The sequence below is a fragment of the Podarcis gaigeae genome (genome assembly GCF_964106915.1).
Source record: "Podarcis gaigeae genome assembly, chromosome: 5".
NCBI lineage: Eukaryota > Metazoa > Chordata > Lepidosauria > Squamata > Lacertidae > Podarcis > Podarcis gaigeae.
In genome coordinates this window covers 50868423-50891771 of record NC_139681.1, presented here as the reverse complement: position 1 = coordinate 50891771, position 23349 = coordinate 50868423, and the positions used below count along the sequence as shown (strand labels likewise).

The 23349-nt window shown below is 37.8% G+C and overlaps 1 protein-coding gene across 3 annotated transcripts in view; it reads left to right on the top strand.

Annotated features, from left to right (window-relative positions):
• The window catches only part of ATRNL1 (attractin like 1), a 502266-nt gene that overhangs the window by 45851 nt on the left and 433066 nt on the right, over positions 1-23349 (top strand). For all 3 annotated transcript variants that reach the window (XM_083741181.1, XM_083741182.1, XM_083741183.1), the window contains exons 2-7: positions 4017-4100; positions 6387-6500; positions 7274-7402; positions 9876-10084; positions 20262-20436; positions 21112-21199. In XM_083741181.1, the coding sequence (XP_083597307.1) occupies positions 4017-4100; positions 6387-6500; positions 7274-7402; positions 9876-10084; positions 20262-20436; positions 21112-21199 (799 nt within the window). The remainder of the gene's footprint in view (positions 1-4016; positions 4101-6386; positions 6501-7273; positions 7403-9875; positions 10085-20261; positions 20437-21111; positions 21200-23349) is intronic.

The window sequence follows — 23349 nt, the reverse complement described above, 5'->3', positions numbered from 1 at the left end:
CCCTATCAATATTTCTCGAGGAAAAGGGGGAAACATGCACTGTTGGGTGCTGCTGCTAGAAAATGCTCTATGCACCTTGAGACAGTGATGCAGAAGCGATCCTTGCCTGACCTTTCCTGAAGGATTGAGTGCCACTGCCTGCAAGCGCTGTGAGTTTGTTCAGGCAGTTGTGTCTTATATTCACCCCTCCTTAGGAGCAGAAAATGCCTAGATGCCAGGAATAGGCTTGCTAGTTTGGCCTTCTTCGCTCAAGGTTCATTGGTCACCTTGGTCATACAGCCGCGCATTTCCCCTTTGGTGGTGGCTAGAGCATTTGCTGAAGCATATTGTGACTACTGTGTTTTCAGGTGCCATATTCACTGAAAAACCTACTGCCCAGTTTGTATTCCATGAAGGCACCTGTGTGACCAAGGAGGAGCCTGGAATGCTTGCATGCAGAAGATACTTACTGTGTGAATTGGTTCTAAGTTTCATTGATTATATAAACTTGCAGCCACGTTTCTATTTTATGTAAGGAAATGCACATTCTGTATATTAACATAATACAGGAATGGGTTAAATGTTTTTGTCAATCTCTTACAGGCCTTCCATTATAATAATGGTCTTGTAACCAGAATATTTGATTTACACATGATGATAGAACTATTGTTGCATAAAATTTAAAGTAACCTTGTACATAATGGCGAGATAAAAAAATTTAAGAAAAAGTATTTGGTTATTTCAAATAACTAGCCTTTTATCACATCCAATAGGGTATGTGTAATTTTATCAATGGTAATTATTTGCAGCTTGTACAGGGATGGCTTTGAAGATTGGCATGCATATTCCAGAAAGAACTAAGCCAAGCGCTTGAAACCAGTGAGGCAGAGTAGCAAGTGAAGAAAAACATGATTGTGTTCTCTCTCTCTCTCTCTCTCTCTCTCTCTCTCTCTCTCTCTCTAGCTATTGATTAGAACTTTCTATTGCATTTGTCCCAATAGAGAACTAGCACTACTATATTAATAACTGTTCCCACCATCTGTATAATTGTACTGTCCAGAAGTTTAAATATAAAAAAAACACAGTGCTGTTTTATTTAAGAGAAGTAAAAAGAAAATATATTTTAATTTATAGGGTTACTATAGTTGTTGAGCGATTTTCGATTGACTTGCTTAAGATCCACATTCCGCCTTTGAAATACCAGTAATGTCTGGGAAAGTCCAGACGTATGGCAGCCCTAATTAACCTTACCTATTAAATCAGGGATGGGGAACCTGTGTCCCTCCAGATATTGTTAAGTTCCAACTCCTAACATCCTTTGCCATGGTCCAAACTGAATGAATGCCACAACTTTAGTAGTGTCCATTGGAGTTACAACTTCTAACTCTTTAAAGCAGGTTAACCCTGCCAAGCTGCCCAGTTTGACAACCAAGGCCATTTCCCCCAGCTGGTGGGTGGTAGGACAGTGTTAAATCCTGCATTGGTTGTACAGCCAAGGCAACAGGTTTTAACACACACACACGGCATCAGCCGATAAGCAGGGGTTAAACTCTGCTCAGTTTGGCAGAATTCTATGCAGATGCCTGCTAAAACAAATATTGTTCCTTTTAGCAGGGAATTCTGATGCAAACTCATTCCTTTTTCATGATGAGGTTTGCATTGAAATCTTGATTAAATGATGTGCTTTCAAACAAATGAAGGGCTTGCTAAAAAGAAAGATCCTGCCCACCTGTCCCGTCCAATGATCTAGCTGGCTTTTAATATATTCCTGTCTGTTTAACCATGGACACTGTAATGAATTTCTATAGTATTCCATATTTTCCAGAACCATTTTTATATTTTGCTTGCTGAGCTGCTTTGGTGTGTTGGTATCCACAATGAGCCCTCAGAGGCAGGTTGGAAATTCATTACAAGTTTTCTTAAAGGAGTAATTCTGTTTTGATACTTTGCAATAGTCTTCTGTTTAAGTGACTTTTTTTATTTCATTAGTCGTTCACCGGCAGTATTAAACTTCTGTCAAAAATAATTGCTTATCTGTCTTTATTCATCCTTTGCGACTCCAGCTGTCTCAATGCAGTACTGATTTCACAGTCAACTTATCTTTTTTCTTTGCACCAGCTTCATGAGAACAGTATCTTTCTATTGCCTATATGTAATTGTTTAAATTTACCTTGGCTGGTAAAGTATCCTCAGGCAAATAAAAAGCAAAATATTACTCTATGGAAATATTTATGATTAACCAACCAGACCATTTTTCCTCCCAGCTTGTAAAGTAAATATTTTGAAGAATTTTTCTTCTCACACAAAAACAAATATTTACCATTTGCAGGCCTTTGTCAGTATAGTATAGTATAAAAAAGTAATACTGTGCACTTCTCAAAGTATTCTGTGCTAATGCTATATATGGTGAGTCTCTTCTAAGGGTGCTGCCTTGTTGATTTCACCCATAGGAGCAATTCCTTTTATATGGGAGTGGTGGGGAAATGAGACAGCATGCAGACAATATATGAGTTTATTTACTATAACTAAGGTTTCAAATAGGGTCACAAATGATACACTGGCGGTGTATTTTAATTTATGCATTGGTAATTATTTTGGATTGATTACTTCCACATGCTCTATTGCTCTTGAAAATTATATAGAAGCTTCATATGCCTCAAAATACTGCTACCTGTCTCAGGAGAGGAAATGGAACTTCAGCATTCTTTAATGCTTTACAATGGTATCTTGTCATATTTTAGATATTATGCAAAGTGTTGATTTTGATTTATAAATTGTTTGGGTCCAATGCATATTTGGGCTTACTGTCACTTCAGCTCCTCCACTTAATCAGAATTTTTTTTTTTTTAATTATACCAGCTGCCACCAGACTAAATCTTGAATCTTAACACCATCATTCTTTACAGCTTTATTGTTCCTCTGCTACCATTTATTTCACACCTTTATTCGTTTTACACATAGCATATCAAGTATTGGCATGGAACAAAGCGAGGAAGGTTTCATACTTAAAAGTTCAAGACAAATAACGTATTAAATATGATTTATAATATAATGTGTTTACTTATAGGTTGACCCCTTCACTCTTCATCAGTTGTCAGCCACTGCTGCCACCACATCTGTCTTCATTCCATCTCTTCTTATCCATGCTCATCTTCTTCATAGTGTTCCTAATGCAATTCCAAATGCTCTTTGGCCATATAATTATGGACCAATTTGTTTGAAAGGGATGTGCACTAAATGACCACTGGTTGTGTTTATATGCCACACTAAACATGGTTTTAACATGGCTTGCACAAGCAGGAATAAGTGGCACGCTTCCCTATCTCTTTCTCCTTGCATGTGACTGAGACAAGGGTTTGGAAGTCTCTGTGTTTGGTTACTCATGGTTTTTGTTGTTGCATGGACCAACAGTTATAATTTAACTGTGGTTAGTTTAAACCAAGCTGTCTTCAAACTTTGGTTTCTAATGGCTTGTTTAACTAACCATAGATAATATTAATTCTGAGTCTAAACCATAATTCTGAGTCTGGACAACATGGCAAGTAGGGGTTAACCAAAAGCAGAAGTGAGAGATTTTGAATGTCTCCCAGCCATATAGGAGGGTTTCTGTAACAGAGCCTAAGGCACACTGTGGTTGTTCCTGTTCATGCATATCACACTAAACCATATTTTAGCAGGACACATGATAATGGACATTGAAGATAGGTCAATACTAAGACCACCCACCTTAGTTTATTCCACAATACACACTTTTTAAGGGGACTCGATGCATAGTAGACCTGTTCAGATATTTTTCACCTTTTATTTTAATATTATTTTATTATATTTTTATTGTTGCATTACAAGTCACTTTAGGGCAAGCAGCTGAGAAATATTAACAAGAGGAATGTAGGAAATATTTTTATGTCAATTAAGTTTGTGTTTTTGAAACACGTTTTTACTCAAGTTAAATATATATTTATATATAGGTGTGTTCTTAAGGAGAGGAAAATACATGGGCTTATAAGGCTAATTATTCCTGGTTTATTCTTTTGTAGGTTAACTGAACCTTCTGGATATTTAACAGATGGACCAATTAATTATAAATACAAAACTAAATGTACATGGTTAATTGAAGGATAGTAAGTATATATTTTGCATTAATGTCTTCTTGCAAACCAAGGCTGGGGATTTGGTGGCCCTCCAAATGTTGTTGGACTCCCATAAGTACCAGCCTGCCTGGCCAGTTGTAAAGGATGATGGGATTTGTAATTGAACAACATCTGGAGGACTGGTTCTCCAACACTGTAATAAACTAGGCTTTTAACTTCAGAGCATAGTGTTATGGAAAGAGTATTGTTCTGTGTAACATTTCCCCTTTATAAACAGTTACTAATGTTTGCTCTAAGGTTTCACTATCTCCTGGTGAATTTCCAAATCAGGAAACAGCTTAATTTTGGAAATGGTAATAGGGAAGCTTTGCATTGAACGTTGAATCAGAAATGCATCATGGACCAGGAGGACTTAACACTAATATTTGTTGCATGTCTGGGTCCAGCTTGAAGTATGGATGCCATGCCCGCCTCAGGCTTACCTTGCAGCAGAGGCTGGGTAGTCACCTGTCATGTTAAATTTATTTCAGTTCCCCACAGTTTCTGAAATAGATGCTGTGTTGGGTGTTGTGGGCAATTTTAACATAGTGGACAGTTTCCTAGACCAGGCTGCTGCCAGCATGCAATCCCTGCAGCTAGAGAACAGGTGGTTGACAGAGCAAAACAGGTGTCAGTACCAGTGTGCCAGGCCAAGGATGCCAGGTACTGGTGCCATTTCCATGCAGATCCTTAATCTGCAAATGGCTTTTATTGATTTAGCTGCTTCCGAACCACAGTTAATGGATGTGTTGCACTTGAAATATACCATGCACTGAAATTAATATACTTAAAGATGAAAATTGCAATAACTGATTACTCATTTCTAATACTCAATTAATTTTGATTTCTGTTTTGCACATGCATTTCTCTAGCTTGTTCCAGCAATCCTAGACCTGGTTTACTATGCCATGGTTTTATGGGAACAAGCCTTTTACCCCTACACTTCCGCTTCTCTCCCCATACATTCTCTGCTTGAAATTTGAACCTGGTTACCTGAGAGTAAGCCCCACTGATATCTGTGAGACTGACATTTGAATCGTCATGTATACAATTTTATTATTAGTTTCTTAAATAATAGTTTCCCATAATGTCTGAACTGGGAAGCTATGGTTTTAGGTTTCTCCCTCAGCCATGGATTCATATCCACATTTGGAGGGGTCTTTGAACCACAGCTAACCAGTTCATGGAAAATTGTGGTTTAAAAAACTAAAATAACTTTTCTGAAGCTAGGTGCAGAAAGTTGAGAAAAAGAGAAATGGGAAGACGGACATGCTGAGTTGCCCTCAACATGGGGCTGGGCTGGGCTATTGCACATGCATGATGTCACCTACATGCTGCCCCCAACCTGGCCAGGCCAGCTTGGCCGGACCGTTCCCCACCCCCTCCATCACCAGCCACCTTTTTTTTTTGTTTGCTGCCACAAGGTCAAGGCCACCTCAGCAAGCCCTCCTCCTCCTCCTTGAGGCTCGTCAAGATCACCAAGCACCTTCCCCCAGGCAGTCGTGAAAGGGACGTGCTAGTACAAAGACACTTTGCACTGGTGCATCCCTGGTGGAGATCACCAGAACACTTTCCTGGTAGGCGCCCTGGAAATCCTGAAAGGGACACGCCAGCGCGAAGACATTTCACGCTGGTATGTCCCTGGCGGAGATTGACAGAGCACTTTTCTGGGAGGCACCCTGGCTTGTCAAAGGGATGCGCCAGTGCAAAGATGCTTTGCCCTGGCACATTCTTTTGAGTAGTGCCGTGGAATTGGGCGGTGGGTGGGCTCCTCCTTGATAATATGGGGGCTGGTCCCCTGCCCCCCCCAATGGTGCCCCTGTGGGAGGATGACATACAGCTGCATAGCTTCTTCTCAGGTTGATAAACTCTGATTTACTTAAGATAGTGAACTAACAACATTTTCCTATATACTTATAAGTAAGATAGGTGTTTACTGTTAATCAGTATGTAAATATAATAATTTGAGGTTTATTGATTTGTTTTTGTTTTTATGTATTTTTTATTTTTATGTTCTGAGCCACCCTAAGATTTATGGATGACGGACAGTATACAATTTTAATAAAAAAATAATAATAACACTAACACTGTACATACAAAACTGTTGCTTTCACGCACAATTATAAGTAAGAAGGCTTACAGTTGCATTTGAAAATTATATTTGCCTTTTTCATACTACTTTATTGCATCCTTATATTTATTTACATTGTATTATAAGCTACGCTATTTCTGAACAGGCTATTGCTAACGTCTTGCTGTTTTTTTCTTCTCTTCTAGTCCTAATTCAGTTTTAAGACTAAGATTTAATCATTTTGCCACAGAATGTAGTTGGGACCATATGTATGTTTACGATGGAGATTCAATATATGCACCTTTAATAGCAGTATTTAGGTAAGTACTTTAGCTTAATAGCTTCTATTACAATTTTATGAAAATCTTTTTGTGAAGGGAAATTTAGCATTACAGTTTAAATTTGCTGTAGGACAGGTGGGTGTGGCTTGGCCAAAATGGCCTTGCAGGCCAAATGAGGAACACTGCTGGGCCCAATTAGCCCAGGGGCTAGTGGTTCTCCACCATGGATTGGCATGTTCAGTTTTTAATCAGTCCTTGAGTGAACCCATGTTCTTAAAAGTTTACCACATTTGACTTTTCTATGCATCCCATCCTGCACAGTTCTTCCAACCCTAAATATAATTATGAACATGGTTATTTTTATTGGTTTCAAGTCAGCTCAATACATTTTGAAACAAACTGATTGAAACTAAAGGTTCCTTCACTGTTTTCTATTCTTTCAACATGAACTTGGTTCCAAGCATTTCACACTTAATGTAGGAAAGAGTAAATATTGCTTTCTACATACTTTAATTTATCATGCAATCTTTTCACACCAATAGCTATTTTCATATGAATTTTCCCAATATAGTATTTAAATTGCAGTGCATAGAAATCTGAGACAGGCTCTTTTAATTAAGAAAAAAGACACAGTCCCATTAAGAATGCATGAATTTCTGTATTTTTTACACTCTGCTTCAATCAGGGCAATGGAATGAAATTCTGGAATGTTTCCAAATTGTACTGAGCACCCACTGAATTATTCAAATTCTTATTTTTTTATTTGCGATGTTACTTGTTACGTTAACCTTTTCATGTTTAATCTTTTGCAGTGGTCTTATAGTTCCTGAAGTACGTGGAAATGAAACTGTACCTGAAGTTGTTACTACATCAGGATATGCATTGCTACACTTTTTTAGTGATGCTGCTTATAATCTAACAGGATTTAATATTTTTTACTCGTAAGTATCATTTTGTTGTTTATTAATCAGCAGAGATATATTTCTCTTAGATAAGTTTTGGGGCTTACGATATTTGAAGACGTCTTATGCAAATTGGGAGTTTGGCAAAGAATGGGTTAGAATTCATACAAATTCATATAAAGATGCTCATGAGAAGAAATGCAATCAGAAAGGTTCTTTCAGGAACAACAATTAGTATAAATATTGTGTTCTTCCATGACTGAGTTGTTGATTTATGAGGCTGTGTGATAATTTATTGTGGAACAAATTAAATCAGGTAGAACAAAAGGATTTTAATATGATATCAACAAATCAGGTAAAGACATTGTATATTAGTAATGTTTGTAGACCTTGAGTAGATAAGACAGCTTGGCTGGAATGGCTCTTAGAGTGGGTCCCTTGGCCTAGGGTTGTGAAGGTATGCTACACCCAGTGCTAGGAGGTTAATGTGAGTGACCTCTTTACATCTGTCTGCAAGGGAAATATATTGCCAGGTGTATCGTCCTATGCATACCAGTCTCCCTAAGCATCTCATAGGAACACAGGTTAGAACTACTACACTGACCTTAGATGATGCTATTTACCAAGGGGGTAAATCAGGCATAGGCAAACCCGGCCCTCCAGATGTTTTGAGACTACAATTCCCATCCTCCCTGACCACTAGTCTTGTTAGCTAGGGATGATGCGAGTTGTAGTCCCAAAACAGCTGGAGGGCTGAGTTTGCCTATGCCTGAGGTAAATTCTACTATACTATATTATAGTGTGTGGGTAAATTCTTGGTAAACCAGTTATCTGCACCATCCTGTCAGGTTCTTAGGATAATGTTATCCATCTGTGGTAAAAATATTAAGTGCTTGGTAGTATCCTGCAGTCAGCAAGTGTTACCACCTGGTAAAAATACATCAGTGAGGCCAGGACCCAGGGGAGTTGGCTGTCATCCCAAGTGGTCCAGAGACAAAAGCATGATCCCAAACAGCCAGAAATTGGATTTCAGAGAAGGCAAACAAAGTTCTGAAGGGTCAGAACCAACGTAGGGCTGCATCTGAAGATGGTTTGGAAATTTCAGCTGATGCAAAATTTGATGCCAGGTTGTTCACCAGGGTAAGACAGTCTGAGGATATGCCTACTACATTGAATTTGGCCCAGAAAATAATTGGCAGCCAAAGTGCTGGTTTTAAATTATAAAGCCTTAAACGGCTCAGGATCAGAATACCTTAAGGACCGCCTCTCTCCATATGAACCTACCTGGACCCTGCAATCATCATCTGAGGCCCTTCTATATATGGCTTCTCTATGAGAGGTCTGGAGGGTAGCAACACGAGGACAGGCCCTTTCTGCAGCTGCCTCCCGTTTGTGGAATGCTCTGCCCAGGGAAGTTCATCAGGCGCCTTTAGGCACCAGGCAAAAACATTTATCTTTAACCAGGCCTTTGGCTGATTAACATCCTATACCCTTCTAAATGCGTTGCTGAGGGGATGGAGGGAGCAGAGTTATTGTTTTGTTCATGTATTTTTTATCTTGTGAACCACCCTGAGATCTATACATGAAGGGCAGTGTACCAATTCAGTAAATAAAATAAATAAGAAGCAGATAGATAATTAAAGACAAACAGAAGTAAAACCTAGCTAAATTCCTGCATCCTAGAGACAGGTTGGAGGGACTGAGGAGCAAGCTCTGGTCTTTACAGGGTACTTTGTGCTGGGATTGGCCTTTGAGGTCTATTAATATAGGCTCAGGCTTGATAGTGTCCCCGAAGTCTATATGCAGCCCTGGTGTTGGAATAGATTTGTTCTTTTTACCAAACTGAGGAGTAAGATTACTCATATTAGTAAGATATTAATACTCTGGCTCTTTGCACCTAACCCATACATTATTTTATTCCTTTCATTCTTTGATCAATAAATATATTCATAATATTTTGAGGGACAGTATAAGGCTAGCATTAAAATGATATGACATTAAGAACTCGTTGAATATTATAAATTTCCTGCATGGAAACCATCAAAAGAAAAATACTGCAAATAATTGTTTCACTTGCAGTGAAGCTGAAATCCATGTCATGTTCGTTTTCAGCTGAAAGAAAAGTGTATTTTGCGTCCATTGTTTTCTTGGCTTGACGCTTGCTTATTCAGATTTGCCCCTCTAGGTCTAACTTTATAACAGTATAATAAGATACTAGACTGGAAATATTAAAAACATAACCTCTTGATTGACCTCTTGATATTTTGCTTATCATAGTATAATTTGTTTCTAATTCTGATTTTGCCGTTTGAATGGCTCATCAGATAGCTCCATTTGACTTCCGTGAGATAACACTGATGTAAGAAGTTTGAAGGTTACAGCTAGAAACCATTTTCTTATCTCTTTCATGAAATGATTTCCTCCCCAATTATATTAAAGTATAAATAAAGGCCTGAAAATCAGCGTGTAATTTCTCCATTTCCTTCCTTTCTTCTGATCTTCTTTATTACAGAATAAATTCATGTCCTAATAATTGCTCAGGGCATGGAAAGTGTACAACTAGTAGCTCCATTCCAAGCCAGGTGTATTGTGAATGTGACAAATACTGGAAGGGAGAATCCTGTGATATTCCTTACTGTAAAGCTAATTGTGGAAGTCCGGATCATGGCTACTGTGATTTGACTGGAGAGAAACTCTGTGTGTGCAATGACAGCTGGCAAGGTGAGTTGGAAAAATCTTTCCTGAAAGCTGCTGCCCTACTTGAAATGTCCAGAGCGTCTATTATTTATTTCTTTTTCAAATTATTGCTACCTGCACTTAGGCGAGAACTCAGAATGACATCTTATTCATCCTCTGTCATTCAAATAAAGCAAGAGCCTCTGGATTAAGGACTTGTCCCTTAGCCTCAAGATGGATCAGGTTAAACATTTAAATAGATTTCCTACAGCTTGTTGCTTGAGCAATCCAACTTACTTTAACCTGGGGCACCTCCTATTTTATATGCAACTATTTTAATGGCACCTTTGGAATATATTAAGTACACCAGTTTTCTGTTTTTTTCTTCAAACTAATAAACACACCAGTGGCTTTTAACATGCACTCTCTCCCCACATAATTAGGGTCATTTACTCATTGAGCATGTTTATGCAAATTCCCTACCATAGAGTATCACTTAATTGACAGGTGTCCTTCAGCCATATTTTATTTACAGGGACAATGCCTTAGCCATTATCTCTTGGACTCTTTGATACTGTTTGAAGCCTGAGTTTATGTGTAACTATGAACAGTCAGGAAATGTCATGGTAAGCAGAAGCTCCCAGGCTGTGGAGCAGTAGCTGCATTTGACAGGTGAACCTACTTAACTCCAATGTTAGGAGTTAATATTTTGATGTTGAAATGATATGAAGGTAGTGGTTGGGAAACCATCTCTTAAGACACTTTCACTTGATCTCGAAGATTGAATGTTAGTTGTTACAATCACAAATATTTCCTTCTGTGTGCGGTGCTCAAGAGAGTGGCAGCTATCTAGCTAGGTGTGCTTGGATGAAATAGATTATCTAGACAGAATTCATTCTGGGTTTAGGTTGGTGTTTGGAAACCTTGATGTATAACTTTGGATGTTCTCAAGCATGATACCTTGTTAGGCCTGCCTTGCAGGTCTGGGTTGGAAGCAATGGTGATACAGTGGTTACACTTGTTACCTGTAGGGATGGTTTCGAAAAGCAGTGTTGGGGGATTTCTGCTTCAGCCAGTAGACTTTGAGTTTTTGAGTTCCTGCAGAGTTCCATCTTATCCTTTAGGTTCTTTAACATCAATATGAAGTTGCTGGGTGAGGTTATTGGGGCATTTGGAGATGGGTGTCATTAGTCTCCTTGTCAGCTGTATCAGGTGAAGCTGTGAAGGTGCTGAACTGCTATCTGGGCTTCGTAATAAACCTTTTAGTACAGGGTATAAAGAGAATATTTAGTACTATACTGTGTTTTTCTGAGCAATTGTGACATCTGGTGGATACTTTGGAATGAGCATCTAGTATAGGAAACAGAATTATGAAAGAAAATAAAATTAGTATTCAGGCACATTCTAAAAAGTTCGTTTAAAAGCAAAAAATATTTCTGATATGGTAGCTCAGTGTTCACTGTAATATTGTCCATTCAAGGTTTTTGTATAGGTATTTAGTAATCCCTAGCTTACTATATCTAACATGCATTAGAGTAGCAATACTAAAGATGGGATATACAGAAAGAATAGAAAGAAATGTAGCTTTTTGCTTTTCAGCCATCCTCTGCATGTCTTCCCCTATCTGTACTCAAAAAAACAGCAAAAAACTTGCGGATAAGAAATCCAAATACTTGCACTCAAGTATTTGTAGTGCTTTCCCTACTACTGCCTCTGAATTCCATAGGAGCAACTCAGACATAAAATTATATCCACTTCATATAGTAGATTGACCATAATTAATACCACATATTGTCAATCTTTTCTCCTTTTCTTTTCTTTTCTTTTTTTGACCCTTGGGTTCATTTGGTATTCTGGGAGTATGCAATGGGACAATACTATCTATACTTCCTCCCTCTCTCAGATTTCTCCCCCTTCCTTCCAGCTTCTCCCATGTCAATTTTTATGTACATTTCAGGTCTGAACTGCTGATCTAAACCTTGAAAAGCACACAGAGCTAAAAAAGGATGTGGGCAAGAGTGGTATTCTTCCAACTCCTCCCTTCAGATCTATATATTTTCCAAGGGGAAAAAAAGTAACCATCCTCAAGACAAAGGGAGTAGTGGATGGTGGGGGTGGGAAGTGGAGCTCAGAGGCTTTGCAGATACCAGAGCGACATTATAAAAGCTTGCTGGTCTAGGCCATTCTAGTCTAGAATCCTTTTCTTTCTGTGGTCAACTGGATGCCTATGGGAAGTCTGAGCAGGAATGTCCTTAAGAGCACCACTACACCCATAGTAACCATAATGTCAACTTTGGAGCTAGGCAATTTACAAAGACTACAAGCTATTAGGTGTGTCATCTGTAGTTCCCTTCTTTTGTGATGGGTGTACAGACTACATCTGCTATTCCCTAGGCTCTAGGTTCAAGAACTGCTGTAGGGTCAAGTGCTAATGTTTCATTGGAATATTCAAATTTTATTGGATTGTGATTGTATAGGAAATGATGTTGTGATTGACTAGAAATCTACATGTATTAAGAATTCTGCTTTTTCAGGGCCTGTGTTATCATAAAATAAAATAGTGGTCAGAAACCTCTGGCCTCACAGACCAAAGTAGGCCATTTTCACCAAAGCACAACTACCTGCCTTACAGCTGATATCATACATAATTTTAGTTTTAGGGCTGGTAAACACAGGGGTCCTTAAAGTACTCTTCTGGTTTTTCCTTAGTAAGCAGGGCTTGCTCACAGCACTAATTACCTCCATTAAATCAGTCCGTTTTCAGGCATAGTTGGGATTCTGACTGCTTCTGCAATTGGACACTTTTCCTTTGCAAACAGTTTTGCTATTCAGCAGAGGAAAAATGTCCATTTGCAGGTGTAGTTTGAATTCAAATCTCACCTACAAATAGCAAAAGCCAGGTTTTCTATCTGTATTTATCAACTAATTTGTGCTGACAGTATGCTGCTTTGAAGTGGCCCATGGAGCCATTCTTTCTGGTTCTTGGAAGGAAAAATATTTCCCATCCCTGGCATGAAATCATGACACAGCTGAGGGGATCTCCTTTTACATTCATCTCACCATTCTTTAGTTGGCCAGTGAAGATAAGGAGCTGTCCAAAGTACTGGAACGTGAAAATTACTTTTAACACAGACACACACCTATATAGCTATATGCATTCTTAGCTCTAATGGTCTCTGAAGTTAAGTATGACACCAGGGTAACTAATTTTTAACTTCAGACACTGGTTGTTTTAAATGTAGTACTCTCTGCTCAGATTCAAAAAGTAATTTTAGAAAGTAGAGAGGGAGGGGGAGGCAGGAACTATGACTTGTATGGGAAGAGTTAGTAAAGTTGATGCTGTAGTTGAACCAGTGTTTTAGTTTGGTATAAGGCAGCTTCTTATGTCCCCAAAGGAGAAGGAAGTTGGCAGAAAACACTTCCTACTATGTGAATAGAAAGAGTAACTTAGGAGTCAGGCTGAAGTCTCTAAGAATTATTTATTTTAGATGACACATCAGAAGGACAAGCAGGATATAATTTATCACAGCAGTTTACAGAAAACAAAACAAAACAATGGAATCAATAAAATAAAATTATTAAACAACACCAAAACAGCAGAAACCCCCCCCACAAAGTCAAGACAGTAAAAATTGTCAAAGATGATAGGTTCAGCTTAGCATATGGGTCAGGTTCATTATGGCTGTTTTGCCCTACTGCAGTGTTATTCTCAAGAGCATCACCCCCCCTCCCCCGTTGACATGACTGGATTAGAGCATGTAGTGAACATGCTCTCTCATAATTTTGCCATTGGAACTAAATAGATCAGTGGCTATTTTGGTAGTTGACAAGGTTTACAATAAAAATAAAATATTATTTATTCCTGTTTTTGATATTTTCTTATTTGGTATAATGAAGTTAATTTACAAACTTCGTATTAGCAAAATACTACTCTGGTTTCAGTTTGTGTTTGAAAACACAAGATGTATGTTTGAAAAATTACAAGATGTATGCATTGCTTATATAGATATCTCTGGTGTAAAGCAATTCTGTAGTATAAATCTCAAATATATTTTTGCCAGTATCACGACGTTGACATCCTTCTCCTCACTACCCACCTTTATTTCAAGGAGCCAAGATGGTATACATGGTTCTCATCCTAATTTTAGCCTCACAACAACCCTGTTAAGTAGTATGTTAGGCTAAGAGATGGTGACTGACCAAATGTCACACAGTGAGGTTCATGGCTGTGTGGGGATTTGTGGGGCTGTGTGGGGATTTAAACCCTGGTATGACATGTCCTAGTCTGACTCTTGATAACACAGTGGTTCCCAACCGGGGACCCGGGGTCCTAAGGAGTCCACATAATGCACCCAGGAGGTCCGTGGCACCATTCACATAACTAAATCTATCATAAGAGATATTAAAATTTTCAAAATTGGAGGGTCCATGGCGTGGTGTTTGAAAAACAGGAGGTTTATATTACTTAGCTAATTGGGAACCACTGCTGTAACACACTACATCAGTACCGACTCCTCTTGTTTTTTATCTGCTATGGAAGAAAAAACTGTAAAAACTATAGCAGTTTAATGATACACCATTTGTTGAAATATGCTACAAAAGTATATATAAAAGTAGTGAGCTTAGATTTTATGTGGATAGCTTTCTGTTTCTGCAGAGGCATAGCTGAGATATCAAATGAAAGATTTCTCAAACACATAGACTTTCCTCCCAAAGAAGTGTAGAACTAGGGGTCAAATGGCTAAATCCGTTTCTGGAAAACTTCATAAGACACCACATTTCTAGCATCTACAGGAAAGTGTGAAGTAACAAAAAGCCAGCTTGTAAAAGTCAGATTGCCTACAGCTCCCACTTGTCAGTCTTTACCTGTAGGTGAATTTCAAAGAAAGCAGATCTGTTGTTTGTTTCACCTTCAGCTATAAGTGGGCATGGTGACATATTCAGTTCAAAGTGCTCACATTCTGAAGGTAAGTGACATTTAGTGGGAGAATGGAAGGAAATCATCTTTTCTCTTTTCCCTTTCATCATTTAGTTCTTATTTGCCCTATTGTTCTCTCTAAACTATATTTGTTGTCCTGTATTTGAACAAGAGTTATGCTTGCAGCACTCAAAATTGCTCCATCAAGAACAGAAGTTATACATGTGCTAGGAAAACATCAGGTAAAATAATCCTGAAATAAATTTTAGTAGCCTCTTTTAGGCATTTTTGTTGATGTAGGTTTTTGTTATAATATTTTTTTATTAGTTTTATATAATACAGAAAAAAGAATAAAGAACGTATTGCAAAAGTAAAGAAGAAAGGTTACAAATTTTTCTTACTCCTTTTTCCAAATCTGTTGGACTTCCCCACGTCCTCCCAACCCTGCATTCTCTGTGATGCATAACGTCTGCAATTTGTTAACTTGTTTCAATACTTATTATATCTTCTTTTTTATCATGTTACCCAATTTCAAATGTAATATAACCCAAATCATGTACATTTTCATTTTAACACAATAAAGTTGTTTCATTATTCTATCTCTGACTCCTTGTACCTTAATTTCCATTTCTTTAATTTAACATTACTGAAACTAGAATTTCCTAGAGGGTGCGTTTTTTAACATTCATACAACTTATAATGTTTTTGCAAATAGTCTTTAAATTTTCTCCAATCCTCCTCGAATGTTTCTTCTCCCAAGTCTCGGATTCTGCCAGTCATTTCGGCCAGTTCCATATAGTCCATCAACTGCGTGTGCCATTCCTCCAGTGTGGGTAAATCTTGTGTCTTCCAATATTTTGCAATCAGAATCCTTGCTGCTGTAGTAGCATACATAAAAAAAGTTCTGTCCTTCTTAAACACTCTCCGGTCCACCATGCCCAGAAGGAAGGCCTCTGGTTTCTTAGGTAAGGTAAATCTCAGTACCTTTTTTAGTTCATTATGAATCATTTCCCAGAAGGCCTTCACTTTCGGGCAGGTCCACCAGAGGTGAAAGAATGTCCCTTCCGCCTCTTTACATTTCCAGCATTTATTATCAGACAGGTGATATATCTTAGCAAGCTTGACTGGGGTCATGTACCACCGGTATATCATTTTCATAATGTTTTCCTTCAAGGCACTACATGCCGTAAATTTCATTCCGGTGTTCCATAACCTTTCCCAGTCTTCAAACATAATGTTATGCCCCAAATCCTGCGCCCACTTTATCATGGCGGATTTGACTGTCTCATCCTGAGTATTCCATTTAAGCAGCAGGTTATACATTCTCGAAAGTAATTTACTTTTTGGTTCTAACAATTCTGTCTCTAGTTTCGATTTTTCCACCTGGAATCCAACCTTCTTATCTACTTTGAAGACCTCTTGAATTTGTGCATAATGCAACCAATCTCGCACCTTGTTTTTTAGTTTTTCCAAGCTCTGCAACCTCCAATTGTCTCCAATCTTTTCAATGATTTCCCCATATTTAGGCCAATTGGCTTCCATATTAGGTCTCTTACGTGCCTTGGCCTCCACCGGCGAGAGCCACCTCGGAGTCTTACTCTCCAATAAATCTTTATATTTTGTCCAGACCATTAAAATTGCTCTCCTGACAATGTGGTTTGTTGATGTAGGTTTTTGAATGGCTTCTAGGCATTTCCCATCAGGTGTCCAACTAATGTAACAATTCACTTAATACAAAAGCCTGCTCATTTCTGTAGTTTGGACCACCAGCTACACATGTAGAGAAACCAAGGATTCAAGCTAATTATTTAGGTGCACCCAGGCACTTTCTTGGGCACACAGAACTAGCTGTATGATTGTTTTGATCCCAGCTAGGTGTTTTCCAGCATGAGAACAATCAACAGCAAGGTAGAGCCTTTAAGGAGTTTATCCTTCTAACACATGACACACAGCAGAAATCTCTGGTGTTTTATCCTAATGATGCCAGCCACCAAGAAATACCTGCTGCTTAATCACCCTCCGGGACGCAGAGGACATGCCCTAAAACTCAAGAGAGAGCAGCAAGCACATGTAGATTAAAACTATTGCAGGTAAAGGTGCAATCAGCTGCATCACACAGATGTACAGGCTCCAGGAAATGAAAAGCCAAGCTGTTCATAAATGCCTGGCACATATGTTATTTAATAATACTGTTACTCTTGTACAGCCAGTGGGTTTTCTGGCAGTACCAAATATATTATTCTTAAAAATACAACACATAAATGATTTTTAAAAATGGACAATTGCTAAAGAGGTAGTTGATTATCTGGGGCCAAACTATGCATTGGTGTTAGTAAAAAACATGGTGGAGCCAAACAGATGCATAGTTTGCATCTGGGCAGTCTGCACAATTTAACTCTGCTCATTTCGCCTTTATGCTGTCCACTATGTGAGGCTGCAGACACTACAGGGATTAGAGATATTGCAGCACTGGTGGTGAATAGATTCCTAGTGCACCATGAACAACTCTTTTACAGAAAATGCCTCTCATTCTAACCAATTACAATATCTATTTCCATTTAAGTCTTGGGATGCAGACACAGGAGCAGTTTAAAGTGGATTCATTGCACCCCATGGGTACATGGGCTTTCCTTTTTTGTGTCATCTCCATTCAAGTAATAACAATAATATTATAATAATTTATTATTTATACCCTGACCATCTGGGCGGCTCCCAACAGATTAAAAACTTAATAAAACATCAAACATTAAAAACTTCCCTAAACAGAGCTGCCTATTTTCTTGACTTCTGATGGGAGGGCATTCCACAGGGCAGGCACCACCACCTAGAAGGCCCTCTAGTAGCCTACACTTTCCCCCCTTTAAATTTGTTTTTCTCTGAATGGTGGAGTGTGGATGCATTAAATCACACTGTGTTTTGTTTTGTTACATATATGGCAATGTTTTGATGGGTGCTGTCACCACAACTCCCAGTTCTGCTTGTTCAGTGCCTGAGCACAGCCTAGCTATTCTGTTTTCTTCCGCTCAAATGAAAGAACATAGTGTGTCCAGTGCCACTGGTTGTTGCTGGAGGCAATTTTTCACCATTGTTTTTTAATTTTTAAAAACATTTTCACATTCTTAAAACAGCTGTGCAGACCTGCTCTTGTCGAAAATGGCTGCATTAAAATAAAAATAGGATTAGTCCTCACAGCTAATAGTAGGCAGGAAAGAAAAAGGGGCAAGAAAAAGAAAAAAACACTTTCTATAATCCCACTTGCAGTTGCTCTTCCCCACAGTGCCTAGGCCATGTATGGTTATTCTCCAACCAACACAAAGACTTTTTACGTTGGGCGGGGGAAGAGTCAGGAGATCTGTTGTTTCTCTACCTCCCTCACCATTCTTTGTCCTCAGCAAGGCATTTCTCGATGAGCTGCTGGCTGTCTACCTGGTGTGGTCAGGCATGGTGTGTGTATGTTTCTCTCTGTGTGTAAATTTCATGTATTTCAGTTTTTGTTTTTATTTTTAAATCGGCCCTTTTGTCTACTATGCAACATAATTGAAAATTTAACTGTGGTGATTGTTCATAATTGTGCTATTCCATGGGCCTTAAAAAAAGAAAGAAAAATGTTTGCATGCATAGGTAAACAAAATCCTGTTTGCATACCCACAACAGACTTCAGGTTTCCTGAACTTCCAGAGGTCATGGAAATAGTAACTGAGAGATGGGACTACATCACACAGTGTAAATGCATCTCATTAAGCACTGCCTGCGTGGATCTGTGGATGGGAAATACTGAGATAGATTTTAATTGAAAGAGCTCATGTGTGAATAAAAGTGAACAAAAACACACATGGAAAAACTGGATCTATGTAACCCATGCACATATTAACACCGTGTTGTGTACACAACCTTTTACTCTACTTGATATATTTTAATTCACATATATTTCAGTGAATTTTCCCCAAACAAAACATGATTTTGTTTTTTTCAGATAAATGGTAAAGTTCAATATTTTTCACAATTACTCTAAATGTTGTATGCCATGTCAAAGTATCAGATACTGGCATTATGTGTGTCTTGAATATTTTTATGACTTGCTTATTAAAAATTTGTTACACAAAAAAGTAAAAACGTGTTTATTTAAAATTGGTATGTTTCAGTGCTTTGTATATATTTTACCACTTGGTGTCACTGTTTTTCCAAAAATACCCCTTCCATAAGTTAAAACTAATACACATTTGGTTTTAAACATATTTTAAAAAAGTAAGGGGACAACTTGCAATTTTAAAAACCAGGATATAATTTGTAAACAAAAGAATGTAATCGGTCTGTTAAGAATAATTACTTACATGTTGATTCATGTAACTGTTGGTTGTGTGTATAGCTCAAGAACTTCTTTAAATAAATAAAATGCTTGTTGTTGCTGAAATGTGACAGCTATAACTCATAGTAGTCTTAAATCTGATTGAAGAACTTATATTGTGTTTAGGGTTCTGATGAGATGAAGATTTGATCTATTCACTATCCTTTATTAAAGTAGAAATATAGGTATGATCTAAGATTATGAACTGAATTGATTTCATACCTATGTCAAAGGCAGATCCATTAACTTGTAATGGTCTTAGGATAGTGTTTGGGTGGCAGAACCGTTTTAATAGTGTGATGTCAGATTTCATCTATAAATATTATTATTATTATTATTATTATCTATTATTATTAACCTAAATGAGTAGCAAGTGTATTTGAAGTAATTTCAAATGTGTCGCCACAAGTTATACCGAAGTTTCTGTTCAATTCTCAGCAAGCTAATGAATTTTAGTTTATAGCCAAATCTTTTAAAGTTTGTTCAGATTTTCTTTTAGAACAAAGACTAATATGCCCAAAGACATTCAAAAAGAAGTATTTTGCTGGGGAACCCCCCCTAAATAAATGGGCCTGTTTCATTTTTGCTTGCCATCATACCTAACCTTTTTTAAAAGAAAGCATATAAACTTCACACTACTATATTCCTAAAAGTCTGGTCCTATGTAAACCTTTGTTTAAAAATCATACGGCTTTCTGCAATGACTGTCCACTTATCTTTATCTCTTTACATTATTTATCTCTCTTCCATCTCTACCTAACTACTAAAACTATTTTACCATATTTTACTTTTGTATGGATGGTTCTTCAGTGAATCTAGAGTAGTTTCTACAATGAACATTGGTTTTGTCAGCATAGTTTTTCCATCTAACCGTCACATAATTTTAACACTTTTGCTTAGGAGGCTGTACAGCTCAGGTGTAACTATTTCTCCCCATTATTATTTTTTAAAATACACAGGTCCTGATTGTTCTTTGAATGTTCCTTCAACGGAGTCATACTGGATTCTACCTAATGTGAAGCCATTTAGTCCATCTGTAAGCCGGGCTTCGCATAAAGCAGTTCTACATGGAAAGTTTATGTGGGTGATTGGGGGATATGCATTTAACTACAGCACATTCCAAATGATATTAAAGTAAGTAATTTCCTTGGCCTTTCATTACTGTTTTGTGTGAATTTATTGTTACTTAATAAATAGCATTTACCCTATACACCACCCACACCAGCGTAAATCATCCTAAATTTTGGGTTGTCTTGTCCGAAGGATTCTAAACTTTGTAGCATTACTCCTGGACATTTTGCTGCTCAGGAAAATGAGGGAGTATGTTATAGCATACATATTATGGTTTTCACACTGATAACTTTCAAATAGACTAGGAATCAAGATGAAGACATTGTCTGTTGAAAAGAAAACTGCTGTAAGAACATTTTCGCTACTTGTATTATCTGTTTTATACAAAGGAAATTAAGTTCCATTAACCCCAGCCTCTGGTTATTGTCCTCTTGAATTATAGTTCATTATTTCACCTTAGTAATATTCTTAGAGTTAAATGAAGTGAAATATAGCCAATCAAGTGGCTCATAGAATTCAAAATACCATCTTATGATTAGAATACATCTGTATTTTTAATATTTTAAAATTAGTTTTCAACTATAACCCCAATAATAGCCCAACTATAACAATTAATTCCCAAATTATATAGTTATGATGACTAAATTGAAAATAATAATTTTGTTTCCAAAATTTATTTACTTAGAATTCCATTGGTTGACACATTTATTTATTTATATTTATTTTTACCCTTTTTAGTTATAATTTGGAAAGCAGCATCTGGAATGTAGTACCGGTATCGAAAGGACCTCTTCAGAGATATGGACACACTATTGCTTTATATCAGGTTTGGCTCATCTAGGGTAATATTTAACTTTATAAATTTCTGAGCTTTTGAACACCTGTATTGAAGTTATTTCATAACCATGCTTTAAACTCCATTCTTTACGGACAATTAATCTTTTTGGTCTATGTGGTCTTGTCAGTTCATTCTTTGAATGTCCTATTCATTTTGGTAGTTTCCTACACACTTCAGAATTCTGAGTAAAGAATTATTTTATCCTATTTTGCAGTAAATCACCATATTGTAAAAACCAGATGAAACCAAACCTTAGGTTATGAATTAAGCTTTTATGTCCCAAACTGTTGCTGCCTGCCTTCAACTTGTGAGTTGAGCCCAAACCCAGTCTGCTGACCTTTAATTGAGAACATAAAACTGTATTTCAGATAGCTGCAATTGTACTGTTTCCAGCACATCAGTTGGGGTAAGGGAATCATTCCCAACAGTGACTAGCCATGCATGGAAATACAGAACAATTTGGTTTTGAAGCTCCACTTGGACTATGACTTCAAAGTTGTATGTTTTGCATTTGTGATTTACACTGGTTGAGCCGAAGAGCTAGTTTCTAACATTTCTGCTTTCTTCTTGGCTGTGTAGTAGTTAAGGTTGTAAAGTGGGCATCTATTTGGTAGGTACAGATCTGAACTTGATCCTGTTTTTGAATATCAAACAAAAGCTTCCAGAAAATAGGAAGAATGATCACAAGGCTGTGGAAGGATAAATTAGATGATTATTTATAAAGCACTTTTCAAATTATTGTTCCATCCTGCAGATATTTAATTTCATTGTTGTAGTTTAGGTTGTAATGTTATGCAGGAATAACTGATCATCTTAAGTGACAGTTCGTTTAAAAACGTTTTAGACTGTGATCCTAAAACTACTGTCACAGCAAAAACAACATTTATTTCAATAAAACTTGCCTGTATGGTGCTTTGAGACTCAGGGTATTAATTTCATTCCTTTGCTATTCATCAGTACAAGGTCTATTGAGCACAGTGGAAGGAAGAGAAAATTATCCAATTGATAAGTTTGTCTCCCTGTATTAATTTGGTGTCTCTGTGCAGTTTCCACACAATGATTCTGAGAGTCGCTGACATTCTGTGAAACTCATCTCCCCATCCCCACCCCCACTCCCTGTCTTTCATTTTGTTTAAGGAAAGCAAGACATGCAGAGGTAGGAATATTTATTAGATGGCTCCTGGTTTAATATCATTTTTGGAGTTTTAGGCCAGTCACTTCTCTCTCTCTCTCTCTCTCTCTCTCTCTCTCTCTCTCTCTCTCCCCCTCTCTCTCTCTCTGTGTGTGTGTGTATTCTGAAGTGCTTGTAATCCAGACATGATATTCATGTGGCAGTTGTGTCTATAATAAAAGGAAACTATTTAAATCTGTACCTGATTATTGTGTCTATAACTGAAGTGGAAATGTTCTGCTCTGAGTTCTGCCCTTTACTCAAAGCAGGCAGCATACTTAAAAGCCACGCTCCTGATGGAAACGTAGGTGAGAAAAGAAGTGGTTAATGAAACGGTGCCAGGATGGTCATGGAAAACTTTACAGGACAAAAGTTGAATGGGCTTGGCTTCAGTGAGAGGCAGGAGTAGACTCAGGCCTGCTTAGAGTCAGAATTGCTAAACAATGTGACAAGAGTAATAGGAAGGCTGAGAAACAGGGTAGCTGAGAAAACAGCAGGTGGTGCAGGCACCATGAATTAAAATAAGAGAGTGGCAAAGCAGAATATGGGCCTGTGGCCAGTAGAGGCTATATACATGGATTATAGGAAGGAAGTGCTCAGGCAAGGAATGATGAAATACTGTAGGCAGTAAGTCAGGAAGCTCATAGGTTTGTACAGTCTTCATCACTGGAATCGCCTACATCTTTTATTTGCAGTGAAAGGCAAATTCTTCAAGGCATGCCTTTTTACTGTAATCCAGTATTTCGACAAGGTAAACATAGCTGGTTAAATTATCATTTCTATCCATCTATTAGGAAGAGACAGATTTTTGATGGATCTGGCCCTGGAAATACATTCAGGGTTGGTAGACATGAATGATTGTGTGGAGATAGAAAAGTTTAATTTCAGACACTTGACAGGAAGAGCCTAGGCCGAGTCACTTCATGCAGGTCTCTTCCTTGCTCTTTCAGATCCGTAGCTCATAAAT